General features: G+C 43.0%; 1 protein-coding gene across 3 annotated transcripts in view; it reads right to left on the reverse strand.

Annotated features, from left to right (window-relative positions):
* Window positions 1–12,707, reverse strand: part of LOC117891455 (ecdysone receptor) — an 80,202-nt gene that overhangs the window by 29,705 nt on the left and 37,790 nt on the right. The window contains exons 1-2 of one of the 3 annotated variants that reach the window (XM_034796937.1): window positions 9,972–10,231; window positions 212–1,383 (exon numbers count right to left, since the gene is read on the reverse strand). The exons of 1 other annotated variant lie outside the window; for it this stretch is intronic. In XM_034796937.1, the coding sequence (XP_034652828.1) occupies window positions 212–992 (781 nt within the window). In that variant the 5' untranslated portion in view covers window positions 993–1,383; window positions 9,972–10,231. Of the gene's footprint in view, window positions 1–211; window positions 1,384–9,971; window positions 10,232–12,707 lie in introns of those variants that run through there. One more of the 3 variants, XM_034796939.1, reaches the window with a different exon arrangement.

A 12,707-nucleotide genomic window follows, 5' to 3' on the forward strand; every position in this document is an offset into this window, starting at 1 on the left:
TTTAGTTTTTAGAGTTATTTGGTTGAGAGAAAAGTTATGCAGAAATATTTAATTAAGAAAATAAAAACCCAGAAAGTTCAGGGACAATTTCGGGAATTGTATTTCAAAAGATTCCGTTTTTGCTGAAAAACTTTCGGATTATATTTGTAAGAAAACTTCGGTATTATTTAAATAAGTTTCCTTCCACATAGAACCCTATAGGGGAACTCACCTGATGAAATGGAATTTGCTGAATCACTGCGCGGTGTATGCTGCATGGCCATGCCCATGCCACCGCCTCCTGCTCCGACACCAACTATGCCACCGATGCCGACACCGATGTTGCCGCCTCCGAGAAGGCCATTCGAATTGCCATTTGTGTGAAGATGCGAATTTAGGTTCATTCCATTGACGCCTCCTCCGACACCGACACCGAGACCGTTCTGTTGCAAGTGCAGCGGTGTCGTGGTCGAGGGCGTTGTGGAATTGATGAGACCGTGTCCATTCTGCATCTGCTGCTGTTGTTGCTGCTGCTGCTGTTGCTGTTGCATTCCGTTGACCAGCCCTCCGCCATTGACCAGGCCGAGGCCGTTGGCCAGGGCGCCCAGATTGGTGGCACCTGGCACATAGTGGCCATTCCCATTGGAGCCATTCGTGGAGCCATTGTTGATGGGAATGATGGTGGTCTGGGCGGGCAGGGTGCTGGAGCAGTTGTGCATCGCCAGCGTGATGACGCTCTGCTGTTGTTGTTGCTGCTGTTGCTGCTGCTGCTGCTGCTGCAGCTGCTGGGCGACACCGAGAGCGACACCGCTGCCGTTGCTGTTGCCATATTGGCCGTCGTTGCCGCAGAGCCAGAGATCCTGGTCGCAGTAGTCGTGCGAGTCCAGGGACGAGGGGGACATGTTGACGCCGGAGGGCAGCACGAGGCCGTTGGAGGAGGATGTCACCTCCGAGGAAGACTCCTCCGGCACGCGCAGGAAGCCCCCGTTGTTCGACCAGCGTCGTTTCATCATCGTTTGGTAGCCGACGGTCGCCGTTTTGTGGCCGTTATCCTTGCACGCTCTATGTGGCTGGGGACAAGCGACTTGTCCCTGGCAAATGGTCCAATAAAAAGAAAAGGAGAAAGGCTTAGCCTTCTTCTACAGCTCCTTCTGGCAGGAGTTCGAGGTGGAGTTCGAAGTCTCCGGCTACCTCCTGCTTTTTGGTGTGCGCCCGACTCAATGGATTTTGAGTTTCAGGCTTTCAGCGCTCTGCACTTCCTCTGTTCCTTCGTTCTTTGCTCCTCTGCTGTACCTCGTTGGGTACCTCCTGGTAGTTTTTCTAGTATTTTTTGCGCACCTGTTTGCGTTCAAAATACATCTTCGCGGGCCTTCCTCCTCATTTAATACTCTGAACAATCGAAAGCTGCAATAGAGAGTCGGTTGGGGTGGTAAAGAGAGAGGCCCGAAATGAGTCTACGGAAATGTTCCTCAAATCTGAAACCGAACCCGTTTTCTTTCCATTTGCTGCACAACATTTTATGGTCACACTGAAAGAGTAGGTACTAGAGACAGGTTCAACGCACCTGAGCGCTGAGGGGGCAAGAAGAGCTCATGAAATTTTCATTTCATTTAATTGCAAATTTTCGCTTTACCTTGAACGCGACGAGTTCAGTTCAGCTATGCCCCCAAGCAAAAGCAAAACCAAACCCGAGCCGAAAACCACACCGAAACCTAGACGAAAAGGAATACCTAATTCTTATAATAGATCAACCATCAACAGCGTCGACACATGTTCCGCTTCGTATCTTTGTATCTCTGTTTCCCGGTAACCAACTGGGAACAACTCCGCAAAGATTGCAAACTTCTGATAGAACAGACACAACTCTTCTACCAACTCTCCGGCTCTCTTGTGCGAATTTATGGTCATATGCATATGAGTAACTATTAATTCACTTATTCGCAACAATTAATCTACGGGAGGGAATTTATGGACCCACGAGATCAAGTTAAATGTCGCCAAAATTGATTGTCTATCCGCTTGTTGTTTGTGTTCTCGAATTTCCATGAAATCTGGCTCTGGTTTGCATCTGTCGTCTATCCATCATTCGGCAGCGGCGCAGAGAGTAAACATTTTTCACTTCCTCTGGGGACGGACAAGCCAATCCATTTTATTTCCCTATCGTTGGGAACTTTATTTGTACACTTGTCTTGCTCACTTATCTAAATGCCTTGACAATCATTTCTGTTTGCCCATTCCCTTCTCTCTCTCTCTCTCTCTCTCTATTCTCAATGTCCACTTCGTGTTTAACGCAAACAAAGTGGAGGGACAAGCGCAAACAGCGGATAGTTCGTTACAGGAACAGCGTTATTGGGGAAATTCCCAAGTTCTATCATTAGCAAAGAGTATTTGGCGGCTTACCTAGTCTAATCCTTTATTCACTTGCATTTAATCAAACCCAAATCATTGGCATTAGTTAACCTGACATTAATGTCGCCATTCCCCATCGATTGCAATCCATTCCCCTGGCAATACCATTCCACAATTTTCTCATTTGGAAAGCAGCTAATTGAAAGACATTTAATTAGGGGAAAGTTCATCGAAGAGCGAAATGTAGCGCATAAATATTTAATGCAACTGAAACGAGTAGTTTACATCGTAAAGCGCAATGACAATTGCTCAGCGATTAGTCATGGTCTAGGTCAGTGGAGGAGCTCTGCCTCTGTCTGTGACTTTGAGAGTACGAGAAGAATTTCGCATTTCGTTTCGGTTTGCAATGCAGTTTCGATGATACACATGTGTACCACACTGTAGTACAGGTTTTGACTCATGCGCGACTTTTTACAGGTGAATCATTTGAGGGACAGACGAATCGATCGACAGTTCCAGCTCTGAGAGCAGGTTGCCCGGCTCACCCTTCCCCTTTCCACTGCGCCATCCAAAGATCCATTAAAAGACCGGCACTGTGGCTGTGCGAGTGAGAGGGCCCGAAGATAATAAAGCAAAAGTTTGTTAAGTGAAGCGCCAAAAACTGGTTTCTTTCCATCTCCCTCTGACCACCACAGCGCACACAGCTTGACGCAGAGTGAGAATCAGAGAGCGAGAGAGCGAAGCTTAGAACAAAATCGAAAAGAATCACGATCCACATGGGGGAAGAAGCAGCAGCGTAGAGCGGCAGGGCAGGGGGAAGCCAGCAGCAGCAGAAGAGAGACTAGTCTAAGCTTTCAAATTCCACCCTGCGAGCGGTGTGGGGCGGCTGCTTGAAGGGAGAGGCGGCAGGTCGGCCTGAACTGAGATTTTGGCCCGCATTAAGTTTTTACACAAAAAAAAAACCTGTCGCTCGGTCGCTGTCACTGCCGCGGCCGCTGAGCACAAAAACAATGCAAACAGGTTGTTCTTAAGTTTATTTAAATACCCTTACGGCAGGATATGAGCGCTACCAGACGAGGTTGGCAAATGCAGCAGCAGAGTTTTGTTTATTGTGGATTGGCAGAAAGAACTGCAGCGATTTGGGGCATGTTTCAGCCTTAACTTTGATCTAATTTGTGGCTAAATGCTGAAACTTTTATAGTTAATTATCACCCAAAAGTCAATTGTCACCAATTGCAGTGTATCCTTGTCTTTGGCTTAGAGGTTCTTGCTTGCTTTTGTTGTCTACAAAAATATTTCTGAAAAACATCAGCGCGACCCGAAGAAAGAGCAGAGAATAAAGCGCGTATATTGGATATACAGATACAGATACCTATGTATGTATTATATACACATGTTCATATGTAAGATGCGATATGCGATATGTATGTATAAACGACATTTAAGGCATTTTTATAGCCTTTTTGCTTTGCGTGTCTCCGTCTGTCTGTCTTGCCTGTTGCCGCTGCTGATGTTCTTCTCTCTGTTGCGTTTTGCTCATTTTTACTTTTTTGTTGGTGTTGTTTTGTTTCTCTTGCTTGTTTTTGTTCTGTTCCGTGGCTTCTGGAGGCAAAAGCTAAATTACAAACAAAAAGGTACACAAGGAAAGAAAAAGAGTCTAAAAGTCGGAAAGTCAAATGGTAGAACACGGCAGAGCGACTCAGATGACTAGACCTTTCTCCTACCCCTACCCATCGCACACTCACTCTCTCTCTCCCCCCTCTCTGTGTGTCTTGGGAGTGTAAGGGAAGTGGAAGAACGTAAGAAAAACAAAACACAAGAAAAAGAAGAATTTGTTACGCCTGAAATGATGGACGCATTGGCGCGGGGGCTGGGACAGGGAAACCTTCTATTTATAGGCGCCGTAATACATAATAAAAGTGATGCACACATGTACACCGGTTACAGCATTCAACAGGTAAACTTCCCCTCGAATGTTTGTGGATAAATCCCATTGAAAAGTTCACATAATATTACACGGTTCCGATAACATCTGCTTTTTGGATCTGCGCTCAATTAACTCGAATAAACAGCATGGGAATTGCTTACAGATAGATTTTTGGTTGCAAAAAACTCCTGAATGCCACTCCCAGAGATGCTTTCCACAAACTCTTAGCTTAAACCTTATATTTATGCAGTTTAAGTTCTAGTTTTAACTTCGAAAACATGTCCGTTTGTGGCGAGATTCCTTCCACAAATTAGCTGGACACTTTAGCCCACATTTGACCCTCAAACATGGCCTGACCCCTGGACATCCATACTAGAGTTACGTACGCGTGCATAGTGCTGTCCCCTACGGAAGGGCTCCACTCGCATGGAAGTATGTCAATGACTTGCACGCGACCACCGACAACGAGAATAGTTGGGGAGGACCCAACTCCTCCTACTTTTTATACACAATACCTAACGAGAGTCTCCTCTCCCGAATGCAATAAACTTTATTAACTGTGCGACAACGACAACAATTGTTGTACACGCCACACTGGCAAGGGAAATGGGAAGGGAAGGGCAAAGAGGGAGTTGGGATGGCAATACGGAGTAGTGGGGGTCTTGTGGAGCGAAAACAATTTAATATCCGCTGCTGGCTTGTCCAGAAGGTTTCATAATAGGCCTACGAACACACAAACACACTTTCTGAATGGATGGTATACATATGTACATATGTATGTACATATGTATATGGGGACTACGGATCCTTTTAATTTCCTGCTGTTATTTCCATGCACGTAGCACAGAGGGGGAGAGAGAGAGAGGAGCCAAGCGCCGCGCCGCGTGATTTCCATTTGCTGTTGGCAGCTCGCTCAGGGCAAACGGCGGGAAGGGGGACAAACGCAACAGCCTGAAACATATGCGACACAGTCCCATAAGAACCCCCACCAATTCACACTCATCCACACACACACACACACACACTCTCATGCATATAATGCCAAAGTAAACCGAAAGATAATGGACCTGCGGAGCCCACCCAAAAAAGACTTCAACTAATGTTCAGCGCAAGAAAAATAGAAGAGAAAAACGCCATGGGGTTTGAGAACAAATGGAAGCGCGGAAAGAACTCTTTTTCCTAATGATGGTCATCAAGAGAGTGTATGACATGATATGATATGATATACTGAGGGAAATACTCTTAAATGCAAGGCGGAACTATTTTAAATGAGAGAGATTGCTGGGAGCATCTCGATGACAGCCAGATTTAAGTCTTTTCCCATAGATAATGGCACTAAAAGTATAAATATGTATCTCTGGAATATCTGTAAGCAGTTTTCATTAATATTTGAGCCAACTTTTCAAAGGAAAACTCACTCAAAGAAGGATCCGCTTCCCAATCAACAGATGACCCCATTTTTTAGGGCCGTAACTTTTATTTTTTTTCGCTTTGGTTTGCTTTTGGATCTCCCCTGATTGACGTGCAAAAAGGTAACCGCAAATAAAGCTAAATATGTATATAAAAGATATACAGAGTTACTCTGATACATGGTCGTGTGGGGCAAACCCCAATGCTGCTGACAACTTAACGGTGGTTTCTCTCTCTCTCTCTCTCTTTGCTCGGCCTCTCTTTGAACCCAAAAACTGGTTGCGCTTTTGCTTTTCCGCGAATTTTGTTGTCGTTGTCGTTTCGACTTGATTTCGTTTGTTGGTTTTTGGTTTTCTTCTTTATCTGGGTGGGGGGTTTGCTGATTTGCTTAAACATGAGAAATGGTGCCATTCAATTGACACATATCCAATATATTGGCTAAAAGACAAAGGCAGGTGGCGGGTCTTTCACAATTTAACGAATTTTGTTTATGAAAATCTCCGCTTAAGAACTTCCAATGAGCATCTTCCATTAGGATAATCATAATCCCACAGAGCACTCTATAAAGCAGCTCTCCACCCACCCACTCCCCATACCAATCTTCGTTTTTCTTTCCCTTCTCCAGCTGTTTTTCTTCCCAGGCAGATCTGTGCCACCACAAAATCAATTAGCAATAAAAGCAAATAAAAAGAAACTTATTTTTAATGCCCAAAACCCACAGTCCGGCAAAGATTTATAGCGCTTTGTTTCATGCTTTTCAGGCTTTTCCAGCACTCAACAAAAAATTAGAAAAAATGTTTGAAAAAAAAGAATCGAAAAATATGTGACATGGCACGCGTCTCAATTGGATGCCCCACCGCCAGCCTAAAATTAATAAAAAATCCAACAAATGTTCGAGCAGAGGGGGAAGCTGAAGACAACAGCAATTTAGAGCTGCGGGTAATACGTATCTCATAGATAGACTTTGAGAAGCAAAACAAGCCAAAGACAATCGCCGGCAGGCAGGCAGGCAGGCAGGGCAGCCTTGAGGCGCCGAACAGCTATCAATAAAAAGAGGTATAAATAATAATAATAATACGAATATTAAGATACTAGCAGAAGGCAAAACACACACAACTGGTTGAGGTCTGCAATCATTTCCTTTTCCGGTTGTGTCTCTTCTCTTCTCTTCATCTCATTCTCGTTCTATCGATTTGCATACATAATCGATAGACGCATTTGCATACGCATCTCTAGACGATCGAATGACCTTTAACGATCTGTAGATACACAAATATATATCGTTTTTTTTTCGAAGACTGGTAGACATTTCTTTTGGGCAATTGTATCCACATAAATATTGCTCAGACCTTGATCTGCAGTTGGACACAGACTCCACTCAATTAATAGCATTGCAAATACTGTCGTTTGTTTTGGTATCAATCATAAATGTTTTAGCATTGATTTAGCAATAAAAAGAGACACAGACGAGGTCATTACCATACATGGAGATGGAGCTGCTGCTACTCCGACTCCTCCTCCAACGTCTTCTCCAGCTCTGACGCTGTGCAAAAGAAAAAGCTATTTGCTGTCTTTTCACATTGCACGGCTAATCGGAAAGCAACAATAAAATTGTAACAGCTACTAGGAAAACTGTGGAAAGTCATGGCAAAATCTACATCATCATGAACATCATCAGCGTGAGCCGAGCGTCATCGGCAATTGTCTGCGAAAGTGTCTGTCGACAGCTCAGGTTTTGCTTTTTTTTTTCCTTTTCTGCAGCATGTGAAAGTCAGAGCTAAAGAGAAAAACTAAACTGGTTGCCCCAGCTTGGTGCTTCGGGACGCTGCTATATGGCAAGTCAGTGTTAATTACAGCGCGGGAGGGCGAGAAAAATGAGTGGGGGCTTTCCTCCGCCAGCGGAGAACTCGGAGCAGCGGACAGGGAACTCCGAGCAGCAAAACGACTGACATGATAACGCACTCAATGCAATTGCCGGACGGCAGACAAACGTTTAGAGGAGCGAACAATGGACTCATCCAAAGGGGGAGACCACCAACCTCACACACAGGTAGGTGGAGGCTGTGCAACACTCCATGTGACTCATGACCCAGTCCGCGTCTGGAGGAGACCAACGTATCGATCCGTTTGGTGGGTGTCGGCTGAGACGGTTACATTGAACCTGCGTGAGTCTGGGCAGGTGTCTGGCTGGTAGTCTCTCTCTCTCTCTCACCTGTTGCCAGAACCTGCCGCTTAATGGCATTGCATGTTTCACACACTTTGTAAATGGTTATGGAAAGACTATTAATTGTGCCATTAGAGCGTTGTAATTGCAACATTATAGCGTTTATTGGGTGTGGCTAAAAATAAACGTAAAACCTCTATTAAGAGGAAAATTTTTCAAGTGTGCTTGAAATAAATTTTTCCACTCTTAAGCATTACCAAAATGTGTTTAGATCTCATTACAATGAATATTTATCTGTTCTTATTCATTTTCTTTACATTTTCCAAATTAAACTCTTTTTATTACATGAGAAAACTTGCATTTGGTTTGCTGTAATTCTGTAGAAACCCATAGAAAGTCGCAAAAAAAAAAGAAGCCACCAAAATAACTACATAAACAACATCCGAGTGCCATATAATAATGATGTGCCGTCTGGTTACCCGCCTTGGAATACTCATGGGTAGTGCAGAGGGCCCACAGAACATGACATGGAATGTGCTCCAAGTTGGTTCGCTCGTACATGAGTCTTTATACCTCGTATTTGCATAAAATCGCATTAAAATTTGCCATTTTGCCAACTTTAATGTACCATAAAACACACACAAAAAAGAAAAACAACAGCCACGAAGACGATGACGATGACGACGACTACGCCAACCGACCGACCGACCGACTCCATAGGAAACAAGTAACTTTTTTTCGTAGTGTCCAGAAATTGTAGCAAAAGAGAAATAGCGAGAATAATGTGCAAAAAAAAACACGAGAGAACCGGCGGAAAGAAAAGCCAAGCAGAAGACGAAACTTTAACCAGGAGAAAAAGCCGCCCAGGAAATGGGTGGCCGCCTCCTCCCAGGGGCAGGGGCAGCAAATTAATTGTGGGAGAGTCTAAACTAATGTGGGGACGCAGACTTGGGGCCTGTGCCGCTGTTACCTAATGCCTCATTAGTCGCCTGAAGTTAGGCAGTGCCTGAAGCAAAAATTGAAACCCAAAGGCATTAGGCACTTTTTTTTTAGGTTTTTTTGATAAATCTAATACATGTCCTTCCATAAACTAGGCTTTATGTGCACAAAAAAGAGAATTAGATAGAACTAGACTAATTAGAACCGGCAAAAAAAATATAAAGAGTGATGAAAAAAAAACAGAATCGGATCTGGGACTGACCACAAAGTTTTCTGGCTAAAACTTTCACACATTTCCAAATGCATTGAATATATTTCTATATGTAATTCCACATTTGCACAATGTAACGTGTGAGACTGACTTAAATTTCAATCAAATTGCCATCAAAAAAGGCTTCCACCATTCAATTTGTATTTCCCAGAACCAATTAACCGAATCCCGGATTGATATTTGTTCCCAATCCTGCCACTTCAATTTACTCACTTGACAAATAAATTGTTTACACCACATTGAACATCATCAACCGAAGAAGAACATTTGCGTAAATCAGAGGAGTAAATCGAATTCCAAAAAGGAAAACCAATGCCCACTTGAATTTATGAATGTATCCGCACACAGTAATACATACTCGTGTTTCCCCAAGCATATTTTCAGCATTCCAATTACACAGTCAAGTGATTCCCCCCTTCAGACTCCGCAGCATAAATATATTTATTTTGATGTTTACGCAGAAAAATTTACAATTTTCGGTCGGTGTTGGGCCTTTAATTGGCCGCCTGTCAGTTGTCATGACAATAATTAATGTGTTACCAATCGAATGTACAGGGTAACATGTGTATCTTTTGGTACATCATAATGGTGTGTTGTATCTACGTATCTACATACGCTGTGTGTACTGTGTGTATCTTGGCATTGAAAACTGCCGCACATGTTATTTCTGCACCGAAAGGGAAATGGTAAATGGTAAATGGAAAATGAGGTGACAAGTGAGTCAAGACAAGCCAGCCGCAAACACATTAGATTTTTCCAAAAGAAAACAAACAGATTTATGTGACTTTTACCCAAAATTCGAGAACTTGTTGCGTTGCAAAGGGACTTTTCATTCTTTCTTTCAGTGGACCACAAAATGTTGTTGTTGTTGTTGTTGTTAAGGAAAACGAGTTGGTTCTTGGGATCTATTTCCCATTTGTGTGTCCACTCACCATATGCATCTATATAGTGCGCCAATTCAGCTACTAATCCACAGATATCCATGAAAGATAATCCAATTGGTTGTATTTTATTCACACTTCTATTTCATACGAATTTCAATGGGATTTCCACACGATTGTAACTTGGGGGGATGATCCCTTGCGAATGCTGAGACTGGACACTCACACGCGCGTCAGAGACATCCTTGATGTCCGAATAACAAGAGTTCTCTTCTCTTCTCTCTCTCTCTCTGCTGAGGATGTGTCTTCACGATTTGTTTGCACTTTGTTTGCAGCCACTTCTATATATAATATCTATACAAATATGAATATATATTTTAAGAAATATAATACACTTTTTCTCTCTCTCTCTTTCGTATGATTTGTGGTTTTGGTTCTCAGCTACAATGCGTTTTGCACTTTTCTTTCGAATTGCACTTGTTGTGGGGATTTTAACGGGATATTTGCGGGATTTTATATGGGGATCGATCTCTCTTTTAACAACTTCTCATAGATACTATAGGCGATGCAACATTTGGTTTTTATACTTCATTTTTTCTTTTTCTTTTTTCTTTATTTGTGTGTGTTGGGTGGATGAGGGGCGGGGGAAACCTTTCTTTATATTTCTTAATTTTCCTTTTTGTTTCGTTTGGTAATATTTTTATGTTTTATTTTATGTTTTATGTAAATTTGAAAGCAAAACACAAACAGCGGACAAACGAGCGCACGAACGGAGACGAGCGGACGATCGAATCGAGCGAGCCAACCGTGCGGACGAGAACCGTTAATAACAAAATCCAAAAAACAACTCCAAGAGCGAAATGAACGGAATGTCTCAACGCCACCAAAACACGTCTGCAACAAATTCACCACGAAACACACCACCACCACAGGCACTCACACTCACACACACACACACACGACAGCAAGAGAGAGACAGCGCGAGAGTAAAAGTCGAAAACGGAATCAACGCTAAAGTTAAATGTGAAACGCAACCCACACACACAGATACTCACGAGAGTATCTCTCCCTCTCAGGCTTGAATGAAAAATGCCGATGCAATCGTGAGACACTTTTTGCCCTACGCTCTCTCTCTCTCTCTCTGTCTCTCTTTGTGTGTTTACTCTCTGCCGCTCTGGACCTACATGTGTGTGTGTGTGTTCGTGTCGCTTTCCTTTAGTTGCCTTCATTTATTGTATTTTTTGTCTGTTTTCTATCGTTTCTTCTTCACTTTTCTGTTGTTTTTGTATTCCTCTTCTTTTTTTCGTCGGTTTTTCGTTGGCTGTTGTTGTTGTCGCTGTCGTTGCTGTCGCTGTTTCGGGTGCACAAGTGCAAATTCACACGTACATTCGAAATGTACGCTGGCACAGTGGCGCAAAAGCTAGCGAAATGTGAATCAAAAGTTTCAGAGGTAGAATTGGTAGATCACTAAAGTTGAGAGCATTTACATATATGTAAGTTAAAATTATAAATTTTAGCAAACTTTTGATGGCAATTTAACAATTTAAGAGATTTAGAAGGCATTTATGGTGTTGTGCAAGTGTTTAGGGAAAACTCTAGAGCAGTTTCAGCGTGTTCCTTGGACTAATTCTCCAAAATACCATCTAATAACACTTGAATAATAGTGGAACCACTTTTCCGAGCTTAAAATGAACAATTTACAATGCATTTGCTTTAATTCTTTGAAATTCTCAGAGCTTATGAGAAGATTTGTGAAGTACACAATGGTCGTTAGAAGAGGCTAATTATGTCAAGAGATTAGAAAGACGCCAGCAAATCAGCACTTTCCATTGTGCCTACTCTGTATTGCTCATCCCAGAAGCTGCCCAAGAAACTCATCCATAAATTGTTCCTTGCACCTGCCCTAAAGTTAAATTTTTAACTCAATAATTCTTGGGCAATGAATGGAAACACAACCCTGGCCATAGAATCCTTTGCAGACCTCACTAAATTGGAACAATTCCAATTCGATATGTTCGAACAGATAGGGAAAACAACACACAGCAAAGGAAAATGAAATTTTCTGCCTTGGGCAGAGGGGGGAGAGAGAGGGGTACACAAGAAAGAATTGAACATCGAATGAGACGTAATTGATGGAAAGGCAGCCACCAGGAGATCAACAAAAGTCATGCAACAACAGTAAAAGTAATAACAATAACAACAGCAACAACAACAACACAGATACAGAATGTATCTACGCGTACGTGTACGTGAGTGTTTGCCTGTGTTTGTTCATTTCTGTCTGTATATTTGTATAGCGATTGACCGTCGTCGTCTGTTGGGCGGCGTATAAATTGCACATTTCCAATACATTGTGGTTAAAAAGTAAATGCAAAGCGAGATACAGATACACGCTCTCTCTCTCTCTCTATCGCTCTGTTCGGTCTCCACTCTCCTCCATCTCCACCTGACTGCTGTCTGGCTGTGTGTGCATGTGTGTGAGGCAAGTTCAAGTGTAGAATGCAATAGAGAGCAACTGCAATCTCTCGCTCTCTCTCTCTCTCTCTGTACGCATACGCATAGAAAAGCCGGCAAAGTATCTTCAATAGAAGACAAGAAGGGACATTGAGCGCGGGCAGAGAGAGGCAGAGAGAGGCAGAGAGAAACTCACCACAGTCTATGCTCGCTCGCTCTCTCTCTCCCACTCTCGTTTTTGGCGGCTAGACACCACATTGAACCACAAAGAGTTCAAGATTGAAAACACAAAATATCAACAATGACAGCTGAGTAGTGTGTGCCCCACAGCGG

This window comes from Drosophila subobscura, chromosome E, assembly GCF_008121235.1.
Source record: "Drosophila subobscura isolate 14011-0131.10 chromosome E, UCBerk_Dsub_1.0, whole genome shotgun sequence".
Taxonomy (NCBI): Eukaryota; Metazoa; Arthropoda; class Insecta; order Diptera; family Drosophilidae; genus Drosophila; species Drosophila subobscura.